A 21,522-nucleotide genomic window follows, 5' to 3' on the forward strand; every position below is an offset into this window, starting at 1 on the left:
TACTGCTACTGTTGCTACGCTTAGCTGCTACTCCTATAGCTGCTGCAGCTACTGTAATTACTATTTTCAAAATTAGTATAATTAAATCAGAACTGATAGACAAAAAAACGGCTATGTTACTGAGACTGCTTCTGCTGTTAAAGCTACTGCTCCTGATCGGCTGCTACTGCCACCGTAGCAGCCTCTTCTACGCGCCTGCTGCAGCTACTGCTGCCATTTATTCTGCTACTGGTGCTCTGCTGCTACAACTTCTGCTGTAACTGCTACTGCGACAGCTGCTACTGCCAATGGTTCTGCTGCTGCTGCTGCAGCTACTGCCACTTAACTGCTGCTCCCGCTGCTCCACTTCTTCTGCTACTGCTTTTACTGTTCCTGCTACCGCGGCTACTGGTACTGCTTATACCGCAACTGATGCTACGCTTCACTGGTGGTTCGACTGAAGGAGCTCTTGGCAATGGGATGGTGTCCTGTGGCCAGCTACAACCCAGTAGGCGGAGAATTCTTTGCCCGTGTCAAATTTCGCGTAACTCTATTGAGGGTAAAAGCTCCGAGCTAAACTCCTCCCCTATGTCGACTCAATGACTGCGTGTAATACGTACTTTATCTTCATTTAGTCTCGTCTCGGCCTTGCCTAGCACATCCTTAAACCTCTCTATCAGGGCGAATTTAAACGCCGCGAAGCTGCTACCCGGGGCGTCCAGCTCCGTGTGGGACACGATATACGTAGCTGCGGCCCCCTAAAACGCGCGCCACTCGTACCCCTTTTTGCTTCACGTCCACCGGCTCAATAATAACCTCTTGTTCGATTCCCTCAAGGTACCTTACCTGGACTAATCGTTCTGACTTTGGCTGTGCTTCCACCTAGTTCAACGAACGAATCTACCCAAATTCACGAGCGGTACCACTCACCCTCTCGCCACACTCATCAATGCAGCCTTCTATATTTTCCCTTTCACTTCCTTGGAAACGTCACTCTGTGACATATAAGTTTCATAAATAATAATACGTCACAACTGAATCCAGAATATGGAAGGAGGAATTTAATCAGGAAAACGAGCGAGATAAAGTTAGAACAGCCTCTTTAAATAACACACACCGCTGGATCATCAATAATAATAATAGTTGGGTAATAATAGTAACGTTAACATAGCAAAATCAATGGAATGTAAGGAAAGTGCGTCCGATTACTGACCTACTCATGATCGCTCCATGTGGCACCATGTGTGCCCCACATTGTCCGACTGACCGATTATTCTGCTAACAATTTTATTATTTGATGTATTTATTGAAGAGACAACGGCTAACTGACAAGAAAGAAAATTTCCTCGAACCTCAAATTCCCACCGGTCTCCGGATTAATAGGGGTAAGACTCGTCCACCGTACTACTGCTAACTAGGGTTCGTGGTGTGTTGTTGCAACATCCCACACCTGACATCAATTGTAAGGGGGGCCAACCCGCACGCTGAGGAAACAGGAAGTGATCACTCCAATCACAACTCAATATAATTACAGTTTTCGGCTATATTTATTTAATTCAAAAGGACAAAACAAATTATCAACAAATAACCAAATTAAATTATTCCCAATAATTCTTCCCGAACTTATTACCTAAACAGACCCAGTTAAATATTATCATACAATTATATATCCAAGTTGACTCTAACATATGAATTACAAATAAGCACCTCAGCACATCAATAAGTTACATTTACAATCATACAGATACAAGCCACCACTTCCGTCCTTGCAACCGCTGAGTCGGCCATTCTGGGGCTCAAAAAACACCGCATTTAAAGTTACTACTGGGCTACAATAACTCACCAGCCATCAGGACCAGCCAGCCGACGAACCCCTTCAGCAGCCTGGGTCTTCTTTCCTCCGAAAAACAACTGAGGTCGTGGCCAGCCAGTAGCCCAGTTTTATACACGGTGTCAACTCAGCGGTTCTCACACCGTAGGGTGCAACACCTTTAGTCCACTGACCCTTACATAATGAAAAGTTATTAATTGTATCACACTAAAAAATTGATTTAAAGAGGTTTGGTTTGTAGATTTGAAAGAGAGATCATTTTAGTTGTGCGTTTTATAAAACAGAATGATTTAGAATTTCTCTTCGGTCCTAGTTTATGAGATAATAAAATTGCTGGCAGTTTAATTTAAATTAAATTACATTTATTAATGAACAGTGTGTTGTGCATTTTTATTCACATAAAAAGCCTAAATCATTTATTTAATGAAATAAGAGAAATAGGGCGATAAAATTATTAGAAGAGCTTTAATAAATAAAAATATACATCTTGTATTGCATTTATAATAATTTTAATTTTACTTATTAATTTAATGATCTTCTCGAGTTGGGCCTGGACATTCCTGTTGAAGATCTTTATCATCGTCAAACTGTGTACCACACCATATACAGTAAAAGTAAGTCCTCCTGAGATATAACGTCAAAAGTCGCAACTTATCTTGGACCTGCCAAAATAATAGTTACTTTTCTTACATACAATCTTTAAATTTATTTTTATTATTAATACTTCGAAAAATGCTAATGAAATATTTAAGCTTTTTAAGGAAAAAAGTTGTTCTAAGTTGCTTTCCTGAATAAATTTTTTTCCTTAATATTATATCTAATTTTCACGCAACAAAACAGGCTTTAAAAATCACAATTTAAGGCCTGACCATTCACTAACCACTTGTTAGTATTACTTTTTCATTCAAAAAGAGAAAAATATTGTACATAAGATTTTTATATTTCCTTAATGACGCTACAGAAAGCTGTGTTTACATGTCTTTATTCTACAGGATGAAGATTACGATGATTTTACAATGGTTTTGAAAAAGCACGTTTTTAAAAACTACTGCCTGAGTGCAAGAAAAGTTACGTTATCAAAAGTAGTATTTGAGTCTCCTCTTTACTATATACTCGTATTGTACATATTTGGTTACAAGTGTGACCTTAAAACAAATTCTAAAAATTCTGCGCGCTTAAATGTTAGCGATGGACTGACTACTGGATCACAGTACAATCACTTATAAATATGTCTACAAATGGTGAGGAAATAAAATGTGAACATATTTCCAAATAGTATGGGCAAACAAATGTAAGAAACTTGAAATAACTTTATCGTTGGAGCACCAAAAGAAGTGTAATGATAGCTAAGTTGCAGAAAAACTTGAACCCTAATGTAAACATAGAATTTATTTACTTACTGATAGTTCTATATCCATATTCTCATCATCATCGTGATTATCATCTTCATGAGAGGGTACTGGATTATCGTTATCATCTTCTTCTAGTTCCTCTTCAATTTGTAATTTTTTTTCGGTTTCCTTATGGAAATCATGCCAAAACCATTCTTCTTCTGGTTCTGTGATTCCCTGTTTAAAAATAGAAAAATATTCAGGTTAATGATTTTAAAATGATCTGCAATTATTGGCTAGGGGACTATGCTAATCTGTACTTTGTATGGACCAAAGTTGGGAGCCTGTTGAGAAGAGAGGTGGGAATGATTATTGGGCACTGGGCGAAACCATTCACCAGAGCCCAGTAGCGTAGGCTTAGCGGCTGTACCGAAGAAAACCCTTCAAGGTTTCTGGAGCTTTTGAATCGGAGAAGTTCTTAGTTTCTTAAAGCCAAAAAAGCCTCTAACTCATAGCAAATGGAACAACTATTAGCGATTCTCCTACTTCGATCCTAAACAAATTTTGCTTTTTTTTTCTTGTAGAGCACGAAAGCCTGAGAAACTTTCTCCATAGATGTTTCATCATAAAGAGTACGGCCTTTGTGCAGGCTGTGACAGGGGAAGAGGAAACGGTTTCTCATATCCTGTCAACCGTGTTTCTTTTAAACCTCCTTATTGTGAGCCCTTCTTAATCCTTTTAACTTGCTCTTTTATGTATGGTGAAAACCACATATAAAAATACATACCACACTGTTTTCTTCAAATAAATGAAAACTTGGTGAGGATAAAACTGGTTTTTGTGAGATTTGAATAGGTCCTAATAGTCTCTCAGTCTTGTAAACTTATGTTTTTGAGCCAACTAAAAACCAAGTCTATTTCTCGAACGAAGAAAAAATTAACCTAACTTCTTTAGTTAAGTTACTGTAAATTGTCATAAATATATTAATGAACAACATACCTCTTTCGAATCTAGCGCGTAACAAGCTTTTTGACTCCTGGATAAATCAATTTTGCAACTCCTCATATTTGCTTCTTCAACTATTCTCTTCCTATAGTCGTCAACAGAGGGGCCCTTCATTTTGGAATCCTTCCGAAGTTTAGCTTTCAATGCAGCTACTTCCTGTATTATTAATTTTCTTCCTAACCCCTCTCTATTACTTTTTATATTAATAGGTACTGGTTCAGCTCTACCTTCTCCTACAAATGTACAGTGAAATATATTACGTCGTATTTCACACTTTAAATAAATAAGTCAAACATGTTTTTCTTACTAAACCGTAACAATGCTCCATTAGGTTCATAAAATCAATAACATTTAAAAACTGAACAATGGTACACTATTTATGTTTAAATAGAAATCCTTACCTAATTTACCTAAGCCAGATCCTGGTTTAAAACCCATTTTAGCTAGTAAAGCAAACCCTTTGTTGTCAGCCGTAAGAGGAGTCTGAAGTCCATCATCCCTTTTTTCTTTTTCTAAATGTTTAATAGAAACGAGTTTCACTTTAGGCTTTTCTTTCTTGAGTTTAGGATTTAATCCTGGCCGAATATCAGCTTTTGTGCTAAGTATTAAATCAATTGAGACCAACGAAATCATGTTACTCATAATGGTACAATGTTACGCGTTCTTACCTTGTGCAAATAAAAGCGTCTGACATATAATCTAGTTCTTCTTCTGAAGACATTTTTTTGTTTTTTAATATACTTAAGTATCAAGAATCACACAGATACAATTTAAATTTTTTGTAGGACTTCACTAAAGTAAGCACATAATAAAATAAAGCGGTTATCAGCGGAGATTAAGAAAATGACTTCCTTTTTTGCATCTAAAACAATCTCGAAATTGTTAAATTATGAATGATTCTGTATTCTCCTCAAACGAACACCTTTCTTGTTGCAAAATAACCTACTTCGCTCAGCTGTCTGCAGGTCAGCACCAAAAAACAGCATGAAATGATGTACACAACAAACACTCTTACAACTTTCACTTTTATTTTTCTAGCTGATGTAGTGTAATTCAGCTTTATTTAATTTATGTAACTGAATTTTTTTAAGGTTCAGATGCCCTTAATAATCACGAACATTTGGGTGGAGTAGGGAACCAGGTTTTTTCCTTAAGGGATTTTTTTTCGTGAAATATAAAAGCACAACTGGAAATTTGCATTTGCTTGTAATGAGAAGCTAAATAAAATAGATGGACCTGATCCGAGAAATTTTTTAAACTGAAATGTATTCAATAAAATCGGAGTAGGTCTCCTCAGGTAGAAGAGTAAATGGCAAATTAAGTGTTGTTCATCAATGCTTGGGATCTGGTATGGCTTAAAGTTCATGGTATGCCTAATTTTTCAGGTACCCCTCACCAGATAGGAAGAAGGGACGTAGAGGATGCTACAATTGACAAGGTCGTGGTGAAAAGCCGGTGTGCTTTTCGGCCAACCTCCATGAATCTTGTTTAGCTTCGTTTTCATGTTTCTAGCTTGTCTTTAGGTATCGATTTTAAATTAGGGCTGATTTTAAAAGAACCAGCAAGGCTACTATGGACTCATAGACACGGAGTCACTCTTTGGTATGCAGCCTGTTATAATTAAATTAAGAGGCCTATATATTGAAACTTCCAACTTTTTCGATGTTAACAAATTTGTAATTTTAGCATTTCGTTTTTCATAATATTTAAAATTAAAAGTTTGTAGTAGATGTCAGCTGGTGGAATTCAAATGGCACTTTATTCAACGTTTGAATAGCAACATAATCAAATAATAATTTTTCATTATTGGGTACTCAATTTAAGCATTCTATCAAGAGTACTGTAAAGAGGGTTCTTAAACAGTTCCACAACCTTTTTAGTTCCTTTATATTAAGGAGACTTTCTTCCAAAATACAATTTATAAGGGCGTTGCGACAAATGTTAACACTTTCAACATTATTATATAAGCTTGATCGTCAAAACGTGTACACAGTATATAATAATAAATATTAAATCTGTCTTCTCTTCTAATACTTCGTATTCTGCTTTTAAATAATTTATACGTGACATACCCTGCAATGGTCATGAGCGACGTGTAAAAAAAAAAAATCCACGAAAATCAGAGGCCAATCCAATGTAAGCTCGTTAAAAGGGTAAAACAATAGAACACGTATGGATCGGGCAGCTATTTTATTGAAAAATAACAAGAAGTGTTATCACATGCAGTAAAATCTTTAATGTATCACTAACTTTGTTAAATTCTTAGAAGTGTGAACAGCTATACCAACTTTATTAATTCATCAGAACAAGGTAAATAATAATAACACTGTAATAAGTGATAAAACAGTTTACTACTCTTAAAACACTGTACCCATTATTTATTGCTAGCATGATTAATCAGTATTTATTAGTCTTCATTTTGAATTGGAAAGTGATGAAACAAAAATTGAATGGTTATCCATCAGAAAAAAAAAGATTAGCTCGGTGGTTAACGAACTGGATTTCCTCTGCTTTTCGAATTCAGCTACCGGCTCTTGGATTGTTTATTCCTACCTGTGGAAGACTAACAGCTTAATACCCGGCGATGGGCAGTGTTGACTGAGACGAGAGAATGTTGTTCTGAGGCGGCAGTGCCGTTTTTAAAAACATACAAATTAAGGACTGAAGAAATTTCAGTAAATAACAAAACAGCAATCACCTGTCATGTATTTTTTAAATAGAACATGTTTAAATTTATGTACTCAATGCTTAATATCTGTTTCTTAAACTTAAATATTTTTGTAGGTACCTTTTTTTTTGTTTTTGTTTTGAACACTAGTTAAATTTCCTCAATGAAAAGAACTGGTTCATCAAACATAGTAGACTTTTCATTTACCGAAGTAAATTGTGATGCGAAAATTTCAACATCATCTAGTTCATCATCGTAACAAATAAGCTCCTGCAATTTATCTAAACAAAGTTCATAATTATTAGAAATTTGTTTTATCATTTCTACTTGATTTTCAAATTCATATGTTAGTAGGCTTAAATTTTCATTCATTTTTGGCAAGGCATCGCTGCATAAGTATGCATATTCATCTTTCCTTTTATTCAAAATTTCCATAAATTCCCTGTCTTCATTTGAGAGATGATCTAAGAAGTTAGTATTTTTAGGAATTCTTTCTCCGGAAGAGTTTAATCTGCAATTTATACAAAATTATGGTAATAAAATGTAATAATCAGATGAAAATAGGATTTTTTTTAATAGATAAATTTACAGAAGTAGCTTTAAATTATTAATGATTATGGAAAATCGACTACTTAAATACTAAACTGAAAGCTCTTTAAAGCTATGTTCATAACGAGGCTCTTGTTCGTTGTGGCACATTTTTTTTTTTATCGTATAAAAAGTAAGGAAATTTGTAACTAAATCTGTATTAAATGTTCCAAGATATATCAACTACGTTTTGGTATGGATATCCATATATGCTTTCCAGCAAATATGCCCATAACTGTGAGTGAAAAGCTAATTGTTTTCAGGTTGATGGCAGTCAAAAGAACACAGATCTTAGTTTTATACATTTTCTCATATTTAATGAAGATTTAGTAACTAAAAGAAAAAAATATCCTTCTATAATTCAATTTGGTTTAAGCATTTTTTTGTTTAATTACATAATTAATGTAATGAATAAATTGGATGTTTGGCCGTTGTTACAATGCAAACTGCAATGGTTGCTTGAACCAAAAAGAATATTATTTTAAATTTTCGATGTAGCGCATACTTTGAGCAACCTTACATCCTCTCTTCCTTCATAAACAGATCCTGAAAAAGGACACCAAATGTGTCGGAAAAGTAGCAAATTTAAGATTTTTAATTTTTTTCTTTTAGCCCCAATCAACCTGTTTGAAAAGATTAACAAATACTTTTTTTTGTAACTATTTCGCTAAAGAGAGAGATGTATCTATTTCACCATACACAAAGCAATCTTGAAAATTTCTAATAAAACAAAGATATAGAGGTTAGCCAAAATAATTACCCTGAAATCTTATGAGCCTAGAAAAAAGTGAAAAATAATTCATCGTGATTTTATGAAGGGATAAACTATTTACCTTTTTAACTTAAGATAATTTTCGTGTAGCGTTTGTTTGTATTCAATCCAATCCTTTTTTTCTTTGCTTAGCTTCATTAGATATCTAAAAATTAAGTTCAGTTAGCAATTAGAGGGGCAGTACTTAAAGACAGACATATTTTTTTATTATAATGGTTGTTATATGGCAATTAGTAATTAATATTTAAAGAATATATCAATATTCTCACCCCTGACTCAGAAAGTTCAAGGGGCGGAACTATCCAAAAATCATTTGAAAATATAAGCGTTCCAATAAGCTATGTAAAAATGTAAATGTAAAGCAAATATATACATTATTCAGGAAATTCCAGCTCTAAGACAAGATTTAATGACTAAACCCTCCTATATCTGTATAGAATCATGACACAATCGGTTTGATATATTCTAAAAATAATACTTTAATTAGATATATGTTTAGAATAGATTAGATTCCTTAGGGGTTGATAAGTCAGCCCACTCGCGACCCAGATAATTATGGCATCCTCATCATTCAACACCTCTCTAGTCCTGTCTGATGAGTGCAACTGGATAAAAACCTTAAAGGCACAAGTTTTTAGGGCCCAACTTTCAGTCCTATATAGATCCTTCACAAAATCAGAAAATAGTTAGTTAGCCTTTAGTTCTTCTTTCTGTTATACCTACAATGTCAATCCGTTGAAAGCCCATGCAATTCTCTGTTATAGCCCTTCAAAGAGGCTTACAACTTCTCTATTGCCGAATGACACTTTGTTGAAGTATTGCCAGTTAATTTTTCCTAGAGGCTAATAATGAATTTTTTCATTATTACTAGTGGCCGGAGGTTTTCACCCACTAATTGCTACGACTATTGGTTATATTCCAACCATTATTGCTGCACTACTGAGGCATTTTCCTTGGCTGTAAAGGGCTCAGATTCTTTGACAGTACCATGGGGAGGTTTCTCGGCCAAGCAAACTACTGTGACATTCACTTTTTTCCTGAATGCCTGGTCACCCGTACATTATGTAGCAATACTCATCAGAATTTCCATTCAGACAGTATCTTTCCTTGAATGAACTCATAACACCTGACTAACTGACAAAAAGACGACGCCCGAATCGGTTATTCCTCTCTTATCTCGGCAGATACCAAATGAATTGCTATTAGCTCTTGTGAAAGCTCTTTCTTTAAGTTTACCTAGATATCAAATTTCAGATTAGCGCAGCCCCCTTTTCCTCTCCTAAGCCGAAAATTGAACAGTTAAATGTTTAAAGTAATTACTAATAATTCGCGAATAAGTAAAACCGGCTTTTGCACATCTATTCCAGAATAAGATCTTATCATTAAATCTTTTGTAAGATTGAAGATAAGTACTCTTTAATGTCGGCACAGATTTTACATTTTTTTTTTTTAACTGAAAGGAAAAAATCTTGCGATTCTTTATTTAGTAATTAAAGAAATTAGTACCCTTTTATTTCTTCACTGCTGCACTTTTCTGCAGGGCCATCTAATACAGTTGTATCATTTCCTGAAATCACCCCATTTATTACTAATTAATTAATTTTTATAACACTAAAATACAAAAACTCTTGAAGCCTTAAACAGCAAATAATTCCAATTTTAAATTTATACAATTTCATTAACAATGTACAATAGAAAAGTAAAAGATTTTTTTTAAAAAAAGTAGCTTTCAGGAATCAAAAATTAAAAAATAATTTTGAATTATGTCACAAAATACACGTGGGGGAAAACAACGTAACTTATTTGTATTGCCAGGAGTAAAATGCTTATGTAAAGGTAGTCTTGATCTAGTAGCTACGTACAAATCTACGCATATTTTTGAATTCACTCCAAAAAAAAAAATCTGACAGACAAACACGAAACTAACGTTTTTTGGCCACTCATTAGTAAGGGAAGCTTAAAAATATAAAAACTACTCACTAAATCTATCAACAAATGTTGAGCGTCTTTTTTTTTTCCTTGCTGGGCTACAGAAGTTCATTGTTCCTCAAACAAATTAAAATATGTGTTTGGGTTGCACACAGCGTTTTAATAAATCTTTCCCTAGGTTGGAGCAAAATATAAAATATTAATACCGAACACAATTAAGTAGATAAAATCAGATTTAATGTCAACTTTGAAAGCTTGGATACAACTTTTATTAAACCACATAAGCAACCACATTAACCGATTAATAAGATTTGCTCTATTGATGTTACAATAATTTTAGATTGGTAAAGTTTTAAAAATGTTGTTAATTAATAAATACAATTTGAAGATTTAAGGTTTGTAAGTTGAATATAAACTCTATAACCTTCTCAATTTGAGCGGGAATCAGCTGTGTGGTGACCCTATCTCGTGGCAGCCATTACTTTTATCTCTTTACTTTTCGTCTGGAGGTGTGGAGTGGAGTTCCTGTGGTTAATATTCGACCTCGGGAGTTGTATCCCCTTCCAATACAGCTTGTATCGGTAGAGCAAACCTTTCATTTAACTGGTGTTCGGTAGTATATTCAATGCTCCAGTTCGGGAAAGTGCACTTTAGTAAAACTTGTGGTTCATTAGCGGTGAAAGTATCAATATCCTTCATTACCTTTTCTTGTTCTTTCTTGTCTTAGTAACTACGCGTGGATTTATTGTGATAGCAGAGTGTAAGGTAATGTAATATAAATTCTATTTGTTTTTTATATTTATATTTTACTTAATTTTGGTTTCCCAATTTTTAACATAAACCTATCGATTCCATTCGCGCAATAAGGAATAATTTTTATTTGAAAAGTTTTCGGTTTACTTGTTCATTAGCTTAAATTTTAAGATTTCTGTATTCTTTTAGGTCACTAACCATAAATAAAAAATAAAGTTTATCGTTTGTAGTAATATGTCTTTTTTTTTCTCCATCGCTCTACTTGTTAATTATAAACCGAAGTAAATTACTAACTAAAACTTTTATTGAGTGAATTAAAAATACCTGTCGCCAATTGTTAATGTAAGAAACCCCCTTTCGCTACGAAAATTGGCCTTCATTAATTAAATGAAACAATAGTGCACCCAGACTTCAACTCCCTCCCTTTCAATCTGTAAAAGGGAGATTATGCAATAGGTCAAAATATTCGACTGATTATGTCCAAACATAGAGAGGTTTTTGCTCAGAAAATGTCTTCTTGATCCTTTTCGTATTAAAATTTAATATTTAATATATTATTTAATATTTAATGGTCTTATATTAATTTGAAGAAAAATAATATGTTTGTACTTAATAATATTTTTATGGAATTTGGATCCGGATCCTGAAGATGTCAGATTTTATATTCATGGTGCTCATTTTCTCTGATGATCTAGTTGAATGCACATATGTTCCAACTTGTGTGTACAATTCTTTTTTGGTAAAACTTTCCTTAAGATGAAAAGAACAACACCAAAAAGAGGGTGTAGTGTATTTACTGCATTTGGTAGACAACGTTCTCTCATTGTGTAAAGGTAAGCAAGGAGAACGCCTTGAATGGTCAATGTGTCAACTGATTCGTTTCCTAACATTGGCGTTTCCTAACAAGTGAAATACAGTATTATTTGAACTAAAAAAAAATGAGGGGGCTCAACTTTAGTTATTTTTGGGTACAATGCAAATTGATAAATTCAAATGTCGGAGGGACACTCAAAAAAAGAATACAGAAAATATGATTTACATAGTAATAATTTATTATATGTATTCCTATTTTTATGCTATATTTATAACTTCAACGACAAAAGGTTAACTGTCACAATTCTCTCAATTTTAAATATACAAGTTAAAATTAATGTATTTAGATTAAGTTACTGGTCGGCTTTATCTTGTATTTTTTTTAATTTTCAGAATATTTTACATTCCGTCTTCATTCTCGTTTATACTTTCAGCATACTTATTCCTCTGGCGTTACTTTGGACCATATGTGTTCAGCTTCCAGATAAGGATGGCTTCATTATAGTAATGGATGAGCTCGGTGGGTGGTCGGCAATCTAAAAAGCTGATGTCCGTGGTTTCTGCTGCTTCCTGCGATAGTGATATTGTGGGTTTCGATAGTGACATCGCAAGCCCGTTATGCCCTTTAGTCAAAAGTGTGTAGCGTTCTCTATATTACCAGCTACTTGTGAAATTAGAAATCGGTTGGAAAAAATATTATTTTTAATTTTTATTCTCGCTTTTACTTATTTCTACTTATAAAAAATAATTTAGCTTTTATAAAAAAGCTAGTATGTGCGCATTTCTTGCTAGCCCTTCATCTACTTTGGTTAAGAGGGTTCAAGGTAGGTAGGGCTAATCCGTTCTTCTCACAGAAGAATAATGTAACAATTTTATGTATTATCAGAAAGCAGGGTTGCCGGAGGGTTTTTACAGTGGAACCTCTTGGGGTTCTTAGGCTTTCTGGCTAACACGTCATATTCTACTCTAATCTGCATTTTCTTTCAAATGTTAAGTTTCTTTTTCTCGTAAAGAAACGCTACTCCAAAAGAAATTTTTTAACTTCGTACATTAACCATTTTATTTTATGATTATTTTATTGTGGTTTTAGATGAATCATAGTGGACATGTAGGTCATCACCATGTAATGGAACCTATAAGTGTTGATCACATGGATCATGAAGCCCACTCTGGCCAAATGAACCAAGTGGATCATTCGGGCCACATGGGTATGCAGGTAGTTTTTTGCTTATTTCAATTCTGTTTTTATTATTGTTTATCATTTTCTCGGCGACATTGGTAATGGAGATTAAAGGAGAATTTCTGCACCATCCAAATATGACTGTGTGTTTGAGGTCAAAGCTTTAGGACGGGAATTTTGTCACATCTTGCCCTCATTACTTAAGAAGATGGTCCTTTAACTTTGAAGCCTAAACTTTATACTTCTTTATGTGATCTATAATTGATTGAAAAAATGAACTAGTAATTGAAATAATTATATTTCGGAGAGCTATTAACTATGGTTTATTTCAGAATAACCTATTTTACATGTTTTAACATTGAATAGTCGCATTGAGATCACTGCCCCCTAAACAGTTCTATCCTTATTCCTTCCATTGTTTCCCCTTGTTTGTAATTATGTTTACATAATTTTGTTTTGCTAGGAAAAAACTCGCAGGATTCCCCACTTCATCAGAAAGTCTTTTACGTCAGTTTTTGATTGCTCCTTTATCCTTTGATCTTACTTGCTCATAACTGAAGAGATTATACTATTATACTAGAGGTATCATTCATCTAGTATGTTTTCATAGAGATTGGTTTACTAAACAAATTACCTTCCCAGAGAAGGCCTTCTTCATCCTGCATCATATTCTGGTTACATATTTAATAGATATTTTCGGGCAGCAGTTATAACTTTTCGGTCAAACATTGCAATGTTAAAACTACATTAATTACGTTTTATTCAAGTTTGTTTTAATTTAATTCAAATTACATATTATTTAAAGTATCAAAACCTTTTTTTTCTCCTACCATTATAAGTAAGTGTTACATCATAATGTTACTTATTTCACTTTATTTCTTATATTCTACAGTGGATGATTTATCGTCAGGATTAAGGAAACCGAGCTATGTTTCAAAGTATCACTTCTGATTTTTAAACAATTAGCTCTTCCCCTACAAATAATTTGGAAAAATCAAGTCATGTTTTGAGGTAGATTTGTACACATATGGTTTTGATTAACCGAGCGATGAATGGCTTTGCCTCCTAAATTTAGTCTTCCCTGTTTCGCCTGAGCCACTGGCTCCTCGCCGCTCTCCATTATTGAGATTTACTAAACACATTCAGTTACCTTTAAAGGCGTCTACTACCCATTTTACTCTTTCAGAAATGATCCTGTACTTCACTGCTGCTAACCTCTCCAACAGTCATCATGGATTCTTTTTTTTCTAATTTCATAATAAATGCCATTTACACAACTTTACAATAGTTTGTCAAGTTCTTGAGAAAATGTAAACAATAAAACAAAAACAATTATATTTGATATGTTTTTTGCTAGTAATCTAACAATTAAAGTAAAATAAAAACAATGTTTTTCCAGATGTATTTTCATTTTGGATTGAACGAAATAATTTTATTTAGTTTTTGGGAAATATCTACAATAGAAGGGCTTATAGGTTCAATGGTAGGAATTTTCATCCTAGCATTACTTTATGAAGGTTTAAAATATTTTAGGTAAACATTTTATTTTATAATTTTTATTAAAATATTTATGAACCAAATCTGACTTTATTTTAAAAATGCTCATGTTACCTATTGTTTTAGGGAGTTTCTTTTTTGGAAAAACTACAGCTCCTTACAATATAGAACTGTTCAAGGTCCAGCAATCAAATCAACAACTGAAGGAACCAATACGAGAGTTGTTAAGTAAGTACCTTTAATAATTATCATTACTTTATTCTTCCTTTTTAAAAATTGTTGGCTATTGGTAGTGTTAATTAAAACCAAAAACACTAATATTTCTAAATGTTTCATATTTTCTCAACTTTTGAAAACTTATATTTTTATCTTCACGAGAAAATTTTAACGAACATATTTTTGAGTATATGTTTTTTCACAGTTAGGTAGTAAACACGGCCGATAGCCAAATATTTCTAAGTTATCAGTCCAACATAAACAATAGAAGTCTGAGTTATTCACTCCTTAATGAAGCCTTAATAATCTCATTTCATCATATATTAATAATAGGTCTTGCACAATTGATCTTTCAATCAAGCAGTCGTAAAAAAAAAAAATTGTTTAAAAGAATGTCAATAGGAAAAGTTAAAAACGCAACTAATTAATACAATATAAATATATACGTTTCTAAATTGGCACCCAGATAAAAATGGCCTTTCACAGACCAATATTTAAAACAATTTTCTTAAATTGCGTTAAAAATGGGCCCCCCTTTTTTTTTCTCTCTCTCTAACGGGCTACTATTATAAAATAATAAAATTCGCTAAAGCCTTGATACTAAAAAACTGTTTTTTCCTCAACTTGAAGAATCAAACATAAATAAAAATCTATCAAATATTTGCTTAAATGTTACTATTTTTCTATTCAGATTTCATTTAAGATACTTTTCACTTACAGCATTGTTCCTGAAGTCGATCATAAGTGGATGTGAGTTTTTTAAAATTCTGGAGTCTTTTTAATTTGTTTGTACAGAAGACGACTTTTTAGATCTATCATTTCTTTAATGTTGCACTTTAGTTTTGATACACTATTTTACATTTTATATGAATTAATGCCTGTTTATAGATATTAGGAACGTTTCAAAAGTTCTATCTGATGTTTTAATTTAAATTTATTATTATTTTAACCTTTTTTTTTTTTTGTAAGTCAATTGACGTTATTACTATGTAATTAGTAATAAAGAACTGAAGCTCTCTTGAGTTTAACATTAAGATATTGGAGCTAGTAATATTTATTTCATTTAAGGAAAAATAACAATTTCAGATATTTGCTAAAAAGACTATTTTGCTATTTATAATTGCTTATTGTTTTTTTTATTTTTTCAAACTTTTTATCAGGTTATGGTGGGGATTTTTTTTATATTTAACATGATTATCAAGAATCATCAGAACTTTTGATAAACATTGGAGGTGGTTGTGCGTGCGTGCATACTTGTAAATAGCTTTTTATTGCTTTGCTGGTTTTTATCTAAACTGTAGATTGATTTCCCTTTAATTTTTGTTTGTTTGTTTGTTTTATTGATTTTTCTTATTTTTAACTTTCTTTAATATTTTGATAATAACCATTTTGAAAAGATAATATTGAAATATGTTTCATTTTTTTTAAATAATTATTTATGTTTATTTTTAATACAATGTGGTGAAGGTAAATTCAATTAAGAAGTAAAACTAAAAACAGTTAACTTTTTCTCTTTTCATAGTAAAAGGGAATAATGTGGCACATTTTAGAAATGAAGCTTTTAAAATGAATGAGTATTATGAGGTGCACTGATAAAAAAAAAAGAAAAAAAAATTACAGTCACATAGACTCTCTCTTTCTCTCTATGTGCATTTGAGTGGATAGATTATCTCAAAAACGGAACTTTTGAAAGTTGAAACTTGGTCACATTTTTTTCTATTAGTTACTATTGTCACTTCCTTGTTCAGGTTCACTACCATCATGCGATATCGGAATAGCGATTGCACCAAAATGACCATTTTTCCCTTAAAAATGGTTACTTCTTTCTTTAAACTTAGTATAGTATGTATGCATACATGGGCGTCATCAGAACGGTAAATTTAAGGCAATCCCCCATCACAGTGCCATAGAGAAATTAATAATAATGACAGTAAAAGCAAAATAAAGAACTTTTGAAAAAATACATAATACATAAAAATAAAGATCAGGGAATTTACAATTAAATTCAATCTTGAAATGTACTCCAATATAACCCGTCTTTGGAAATGAACCTAAAAACACATGGAAGAAGTAACCATAGTGATGTATAATTGTAATAGTTCTTAGATTGTTGTCATATTTTTCTCATTTCATTGCCTATAATATTACTCCTTCTGGTTGTTGATTTTGTGGCATTTAGTTTACATCCTTCGCTCAAGTTACTCATGACAGTGAGTAGATCAATAGGTCAGCTTCATTCTGCAGTTTTCTCCATTTGGAGAGCCTAGAAGCAGAGTTGGAACTTGGGTATAAATTAAGGAAGGATAAACTATTTTGTATCTAATAACTAAAAGAGATATATCTGTAAGGCTTAAAGGAGACTGTACCATTCTTTCGTGCGTCCAAAAGGCTCTACTGTTCGCTCAACCATACATTTAGCAGTCTACGTAGGATTACCACATATTACGAAACCTTATGTTAGAGGAGGACCTGTTAAACAGACGGCAATATGAGTGGAGATATGAAGTTGTGTAATGCTTCATTCAAACAATAAACCCTATTAAAGTTGTCTTTATCAGTCTCTCAAAAGGCATTGCACATTCTGAATGAATGAACATTGAATTTCTACCATCCAGTACTGTTGAGTAAACCGTTACTGGTATATTTCAACTCGCCAATTTCCGTTTTTCAAATTCCTAATATCTGTTAAGAAAAGGTCACTGTTCACAGCTCGAACTTTAGTTCTTAACCTTTGCCTATCCTTCCTTTTAGCGCCGCAAAAGTATTGATCCAATCTTCAGGCTTCCTGGCTTACCCTAGCCAATAGAACCGAGTTGGAATTCTCTTTTAGCTCTTCGTAGCTCCAAATAGGCTCCTGATAAATCTCGTCAAGAATCTCTTTAACCATTCTTCTTTGCACCCCACGATTTTCACATTTTATAAGGTTTTTGTTGGGTCTACACCTTGCTGCACGGGATAACCCATCTGTGTTCTGATGGTGCTTGGCCTGGTTGATGGATCACCGCAAATTCGTAAGAGGCTAATAAGTCAACTTGCCCTTCTGGCTGTTTAAGTGACGTCAACTACTTCAGAATATTATAGTCCGTTCTAAGGGCAACGTAAGCCTATAGCTTTGAATGCGAAAGTGGTTTGCCGTGTAAACTGCTAACATTTTTTACTTATTGTGCAATATTTAAATTCTTTTTCTTGAAAGCTCTTAAAGGCATAACAACTAGTCTGGATCTTACCGTTGCCTTGAACGTGGCTTAATACTGCACTCAATCCTGATTCACTAACGAGCAGTCTAAAGTAAATAAACCTTCACTATTTCGTGGCTCCAAAACAGGAGAGTAAAAGGGCTGGCCAACTATTGTCCTTAATTCACGTAGTCCTGGCTCCAGTGCGTTACTGGCTTGCGTACATACGAGTATGCAAAGACAATCGTGCAACCAGAGAAGTTCCTGAGCGGGGATTGGAAGTGAGTACCTCAACAATTTTAGAAAATATGTAAAGAAAATAAATAACTGAATTGACCAGGAAAAAGTTCTTTGCCTGAGAGGAGAAAGTTCCAACATTTTTGACGGACTACCTGAAGGTAAGTGAAACGATTTTTGAAATATTGTGCAGAAGTTGCAACTTAGTCTGCGACTCCCAAACGCCGCCGGGAAGAATTGCCATCATGTCATATTTTCGATACTAAGTATAGGAAATACAGTTTTGAGACCCTTTGAGTTCAGAAAAGAAATTTTTAGATCTGATATGTGAGTATGTATATGTAAATGAACACTCAAGCTCTAATACCAAGAAACTCAATTTAAGATAATCAAGATGAGTAAAGATGACAAAATAAGATGAGTTCCCCTGACGGATATGTCAGAAAGTTAACGACCAAAATCCCTTGCCTGAAAGCACTTTGCTGAAGGCACTCCGGCCGATAACTTTTTGTTACACTTTATACTTAGACGCCCAAAAATATATTGTTTTGATATAATTTCATTCATAAATACAATATCTAATCAATTTGCATCATTTCAATAATTTCAACCAAACAAGAGCCTGCTTACAGCGATTACTAACTCCATGGTAGATTTCCAGTTACCAGCTGGTACTCATTGAAGGTTATTCCTACAGCATATCAGCTGTTATTTATGAAGTAATTTAATAATTACATAACTACTGACATTTCTGGTAATAACTCAAACTCAAAAATCTGAACTAAAGTAATTCCTTCTCTTACTGATTAGAGTAAAAAAAAAATAATAATAAATGAAAAATAACAAAATGCATTAAAAAAAATAAAATTCTATCTTGAAAAGTATTGACTTGACCAATTTAATAAGTAATTTCCTTTACTCCAATCATTTGAGTGCTCTAGAAATTATCCAATTAAATACCATTCGTGCAAAAAATTTTCTTCGGTCATTTTGAATAGATTATTAACTCTTGCCTGTTGTTAACAGTATCAATTGTGTAAATAATGGTTACAATAATAACGGTTGCAGGAAACAATATTTTGAATTTTTTTGTAGCATTTTTCATTTAGAACTTCTCACCTTCCATTCTCACTAAGTTTCAAATTCCATAGGTTTCTGCAACTATCGAATAGTGTATGCAATAGCAATCATTAGATAGGTACTAAGTATTGAGAGTATAATCTACTAAGTAGTAGATTCGTTACTTATCTTTTTTGCCTCTATTTTGCATTGAAATGTGCTTTATCATTGGTGTTTTACCCAGTTGACTGTTTTATCTAGTTACTAACCTTTTTTTATTTCTTTTTTCCCCTGCATGTAACGATGCCTTTATCTTTTCATTTAAAAAGCATTGTAGCTAACTAACTTGATAACTGAAACTTTTTTTTTATTTTTGTAGATAGCTCTTACTGCATATTATCGACTTGGAAAATTAATACAAATTCATTTATTCCACAGGCCTTCATTGTTGAGTAAACACCACATCCTTCAAACATTCCTACATATAATACAAGTATTTGTCAGCTATTTATTAATGTTAATATTTATGACGTACAATGTATGGCTCTGTATAGCCGTTGTGCTGGGCGCAGCTACAGGATATTTTCTTTTTGGTTGGAAGAAAGCACTATTTGTGGATGTAACGGAACATTGTCACTGACATTCACCTGATCATCACCAACAGCACAACCTTCAGGCAGAATCAGTCAGCCATATTTAGAAAAAGAAATAATTGGAAAGTGTGAAAGAAAAAATATCATATCCAAATCGTTAGCTTTAAACAGAAATAGTAACCGAAGGGCTGTTGAGTGTTGTATATATTATAAATATGTTTTCATTAACAAGAAAGACAATAAACATTTTTATTAAAACTACACTGTGATTTTGTAAAAAGAAATCAAGAAAACAAAATTAAAAAGAAATGTCTTTTTGAATTTAATTCAAACAAGGTAACCAAACTTGCTTACCATTTTATTTATAATAAACATATTTTAATGCAATGTTTTAATTTTTATTTTTTGGAAAATCCTAAATTCTTCCATGATCTGTCATAATATATTTAAAAAGTTGCCCTTGGACATATTTATATTTATAAACAAGGCTTTCGTTTACCTATTAAGAGAAAGTAAGAAGTATTCAAAATCGCACATAAATTAGTATGATTTGTTTCTAAAATATTGACTGTATATTTTTTTATATATAAGATCCTAAATTCTTATATAAGACTTTTAACAAAGAAAATATCTTTAACACGGTGTTACAGTATTTATTGACTTTTGATGTTCATATCTTTTAAGATGATGTGAAAAATATTTTCATAGTTATTTAGTAAGTTCGTAATTCTGGGTTAGTGTTAAAAAGATAAGAGCTGCATTTTGCCAAATCATTGAAGAAATATATAAAAAAAAATACAACTACATTTAATGCCCGTAGTAAATATATATTAGTTATTAGTATTATAGTATTCCTATTAAAGTATGCCAAGGCAAGTTTGTAGAAGCTCAAAGAGCAATTACATAGTTCTTGGATTCGCGTTTTATTTTGTTTCCTCATCTCTAATTTGTTAGCTTTTGCAAAGTTTTTGGTTTAGTTAAAAAAACAAAAAAACAAATAGCTTGCCTAAAACCTTGCTGTGAGAAATATAATTTCTCCATACTGCCTAATAAAATATAATTTAAAGAAATTATGTAATTGAGCTTCTAATGATACATAGAAGATAGGCTGTATTACATTGCCAAATAAATTAAATATATTTTTTTATTTTGTTATTATTTACTGTTCAAAACAATATTTATTACTTTAAAAAGTAATCCGAAATTTTCTGTTGTTTATTAATTATTTAAACACTGAAAAGTGTTCCTTGTGTTTACCAAAATTTTTCCCTTACAAAAACACTTCATTTTTTTTGGTTAATTCATAAATATTTTTGTTAGAATAATTCTGTACAAAATAGCCTAAATAAATAATATTCTTTGTAAATTTTATTGTTATTGGTTTTGTTCCACTTCCTGTTAGAGCATAACTTCATAGTTTCGTTCAGTTGAGAAATTTTTGAGAATGCCCTTATGAAATGCACTACATTAAAAGCAAGTGTAATTCAGGGCTGTCCTAAAGAGTTCTTCGATAAACTGTTGTGGCGACTGTTCCTTGAGAACCTGCTTCTGGTTTAAATGAACCTACTCTTTATAGAAATAAAGATTCATTTTGTAATATGTATAGTTACTAATCACTTGTTAAAAAATATTTGCATCAGCGCAATTTGTAAACATACCAAAAAAGTAACACAAGTGTCCCTAATAAATGTGTGGTAAAGTTCAGCATTCTATCAATTTCGTAAACTGAATGTGTAGGGGGGAAAAAAGTGCCTAGAAGAACTAAGATAAATTTTCACATTCATATCAACTAAAGATAAGTATGCAAAGTAGAAAATTATCTTGATGTGTGAATTAATTTGGACCAGTACTCCGCAACCGTTTCTTGCCAGTAATGGCTCAACAGAATTCTACGA

General features: G+C 32.6%; 3 protein-coding genes across 6 annotated transcripts; 1 reads left to right on the top strand and 2 right to left on the bottom strand.

Annotated features, from left to right (window-relative positions):
- Positions 1-2,256: 2,256 nt before the first annotated feature.
- LOC141459326 (G patch domain-containing protein 11) lies at positions 2,257-5,086 on the bottom strand. Its single transcript, XM_074138279.1, has 5 exons — positions 4,815-5,086; positions 4,548-4,744; positions 4,141-4,379; positions 3,211-3,378; positions 2,257-2,472 (listed from the first exon to the last, which is right to left on the bottom strand). Exons 1-5 carry the CDS (start codon positions 4,865-4,867, stop codon positions 2,338-2,340), a joined length of 792 nt encoding a protein of 263 aa, XP_073994380.1. The 5' UTR covers positions 4,868-5,086; the 3' UTR covers positions 2,257-2,337.
- Positions 5,087-6,321: 1,235 nt separating this feature from the next.
- On the bottom strand, positions 6,322-10,660 carry LOC141459336 (uncharacterized). 3 transcript variants are annotated; one of them, XM_074138335.1, is made up of 5 exons: positions 10,155-10,521; positions 9,681-9,741; positions 8,236-8,319; positions 6,935-7,325; positions 6,322-6,699 (listed from the first exon to the last, which is right to left on the bottom strand). In XM_074138335.1, the coding sequence occupies exons 1-4, from the start codon at positions 10,213-10,215 to the stop codon at positions 6,965-6,967; spliced, it is 567 nt and encodes a 188-aa protein (XP_073994436.1). In that variant the 5' UTR covers positions 10,216-10,521; the 3' UTR covers positions 6,322-6,699; positions 6,935-6,964. The 3 variants fall into 3 exon arrangements, with proteins under 3 accessions (XP_073994436.1, XP_073994427.1, XP_073994417.1); XM_074138326.1 differs by having other exon boundaries at positions 6,322-6,844; XM_074138316.1 differs by lacking the exon at positions 6,322-6,699 and adding an exon at positions 10,528-10,660 and having other exon boundaries at positions 6,817-7,325; positions 10,155-10,277.
- Positions 10,661-10,725: 65 nt separating this feature from the next.
- On the top strand, positions 10,726-20,893 carry LOC141459328 (high affinity copper uptake protein 1-like). 2 transcript variants are annotated; one of them, XM_074138292.1, is made up of 6 exons: positions 10,726-10,868; positions 12,760-12,885; positions 14,249-14,382; positions 14,473-14,574; positions 15,283-15,312; positions 19,473-20,893. In XM_074138292.1, the coding sequence occupies exons 2-6, from the start codon at positions 12,760-12,762 to the stop codon at positions 19,672-19,674; spliced, it is 594 nt and encodes a 197-aa protein (XP_073994393.1). In that variant the 5' UTR covers positions 10,726-10,868; the 3' UTR covers positions 19,675-20,893. The 2 variants fall into 2 exon arrangements, with proteins under 2 accessions (XP_073994393.1, XP_073994403.1); XM_074138302.1 differs by lacking the exon at positions 15,283-15,312.
- The last annotated feature ends 629 nt before the right edge of the window (positions 20,894-21,522 follow it).

Source organism: Rhodnius prolixus, unplaced genomic scaffold, assembly GCF_049639745.1.
Source record: "Rhodnius prolixus isolate KJV_2025 unplaced genomic scaffold, Rpr scaffold_1, whole genome shotgun sequence".
Classification (NCBI taxonomy): Eukaryota; Metazoa; Arthropoda; class Insecta; order Hemiptera; family Reduviidae; genus Rhodnius; species Rhodnius prolixus.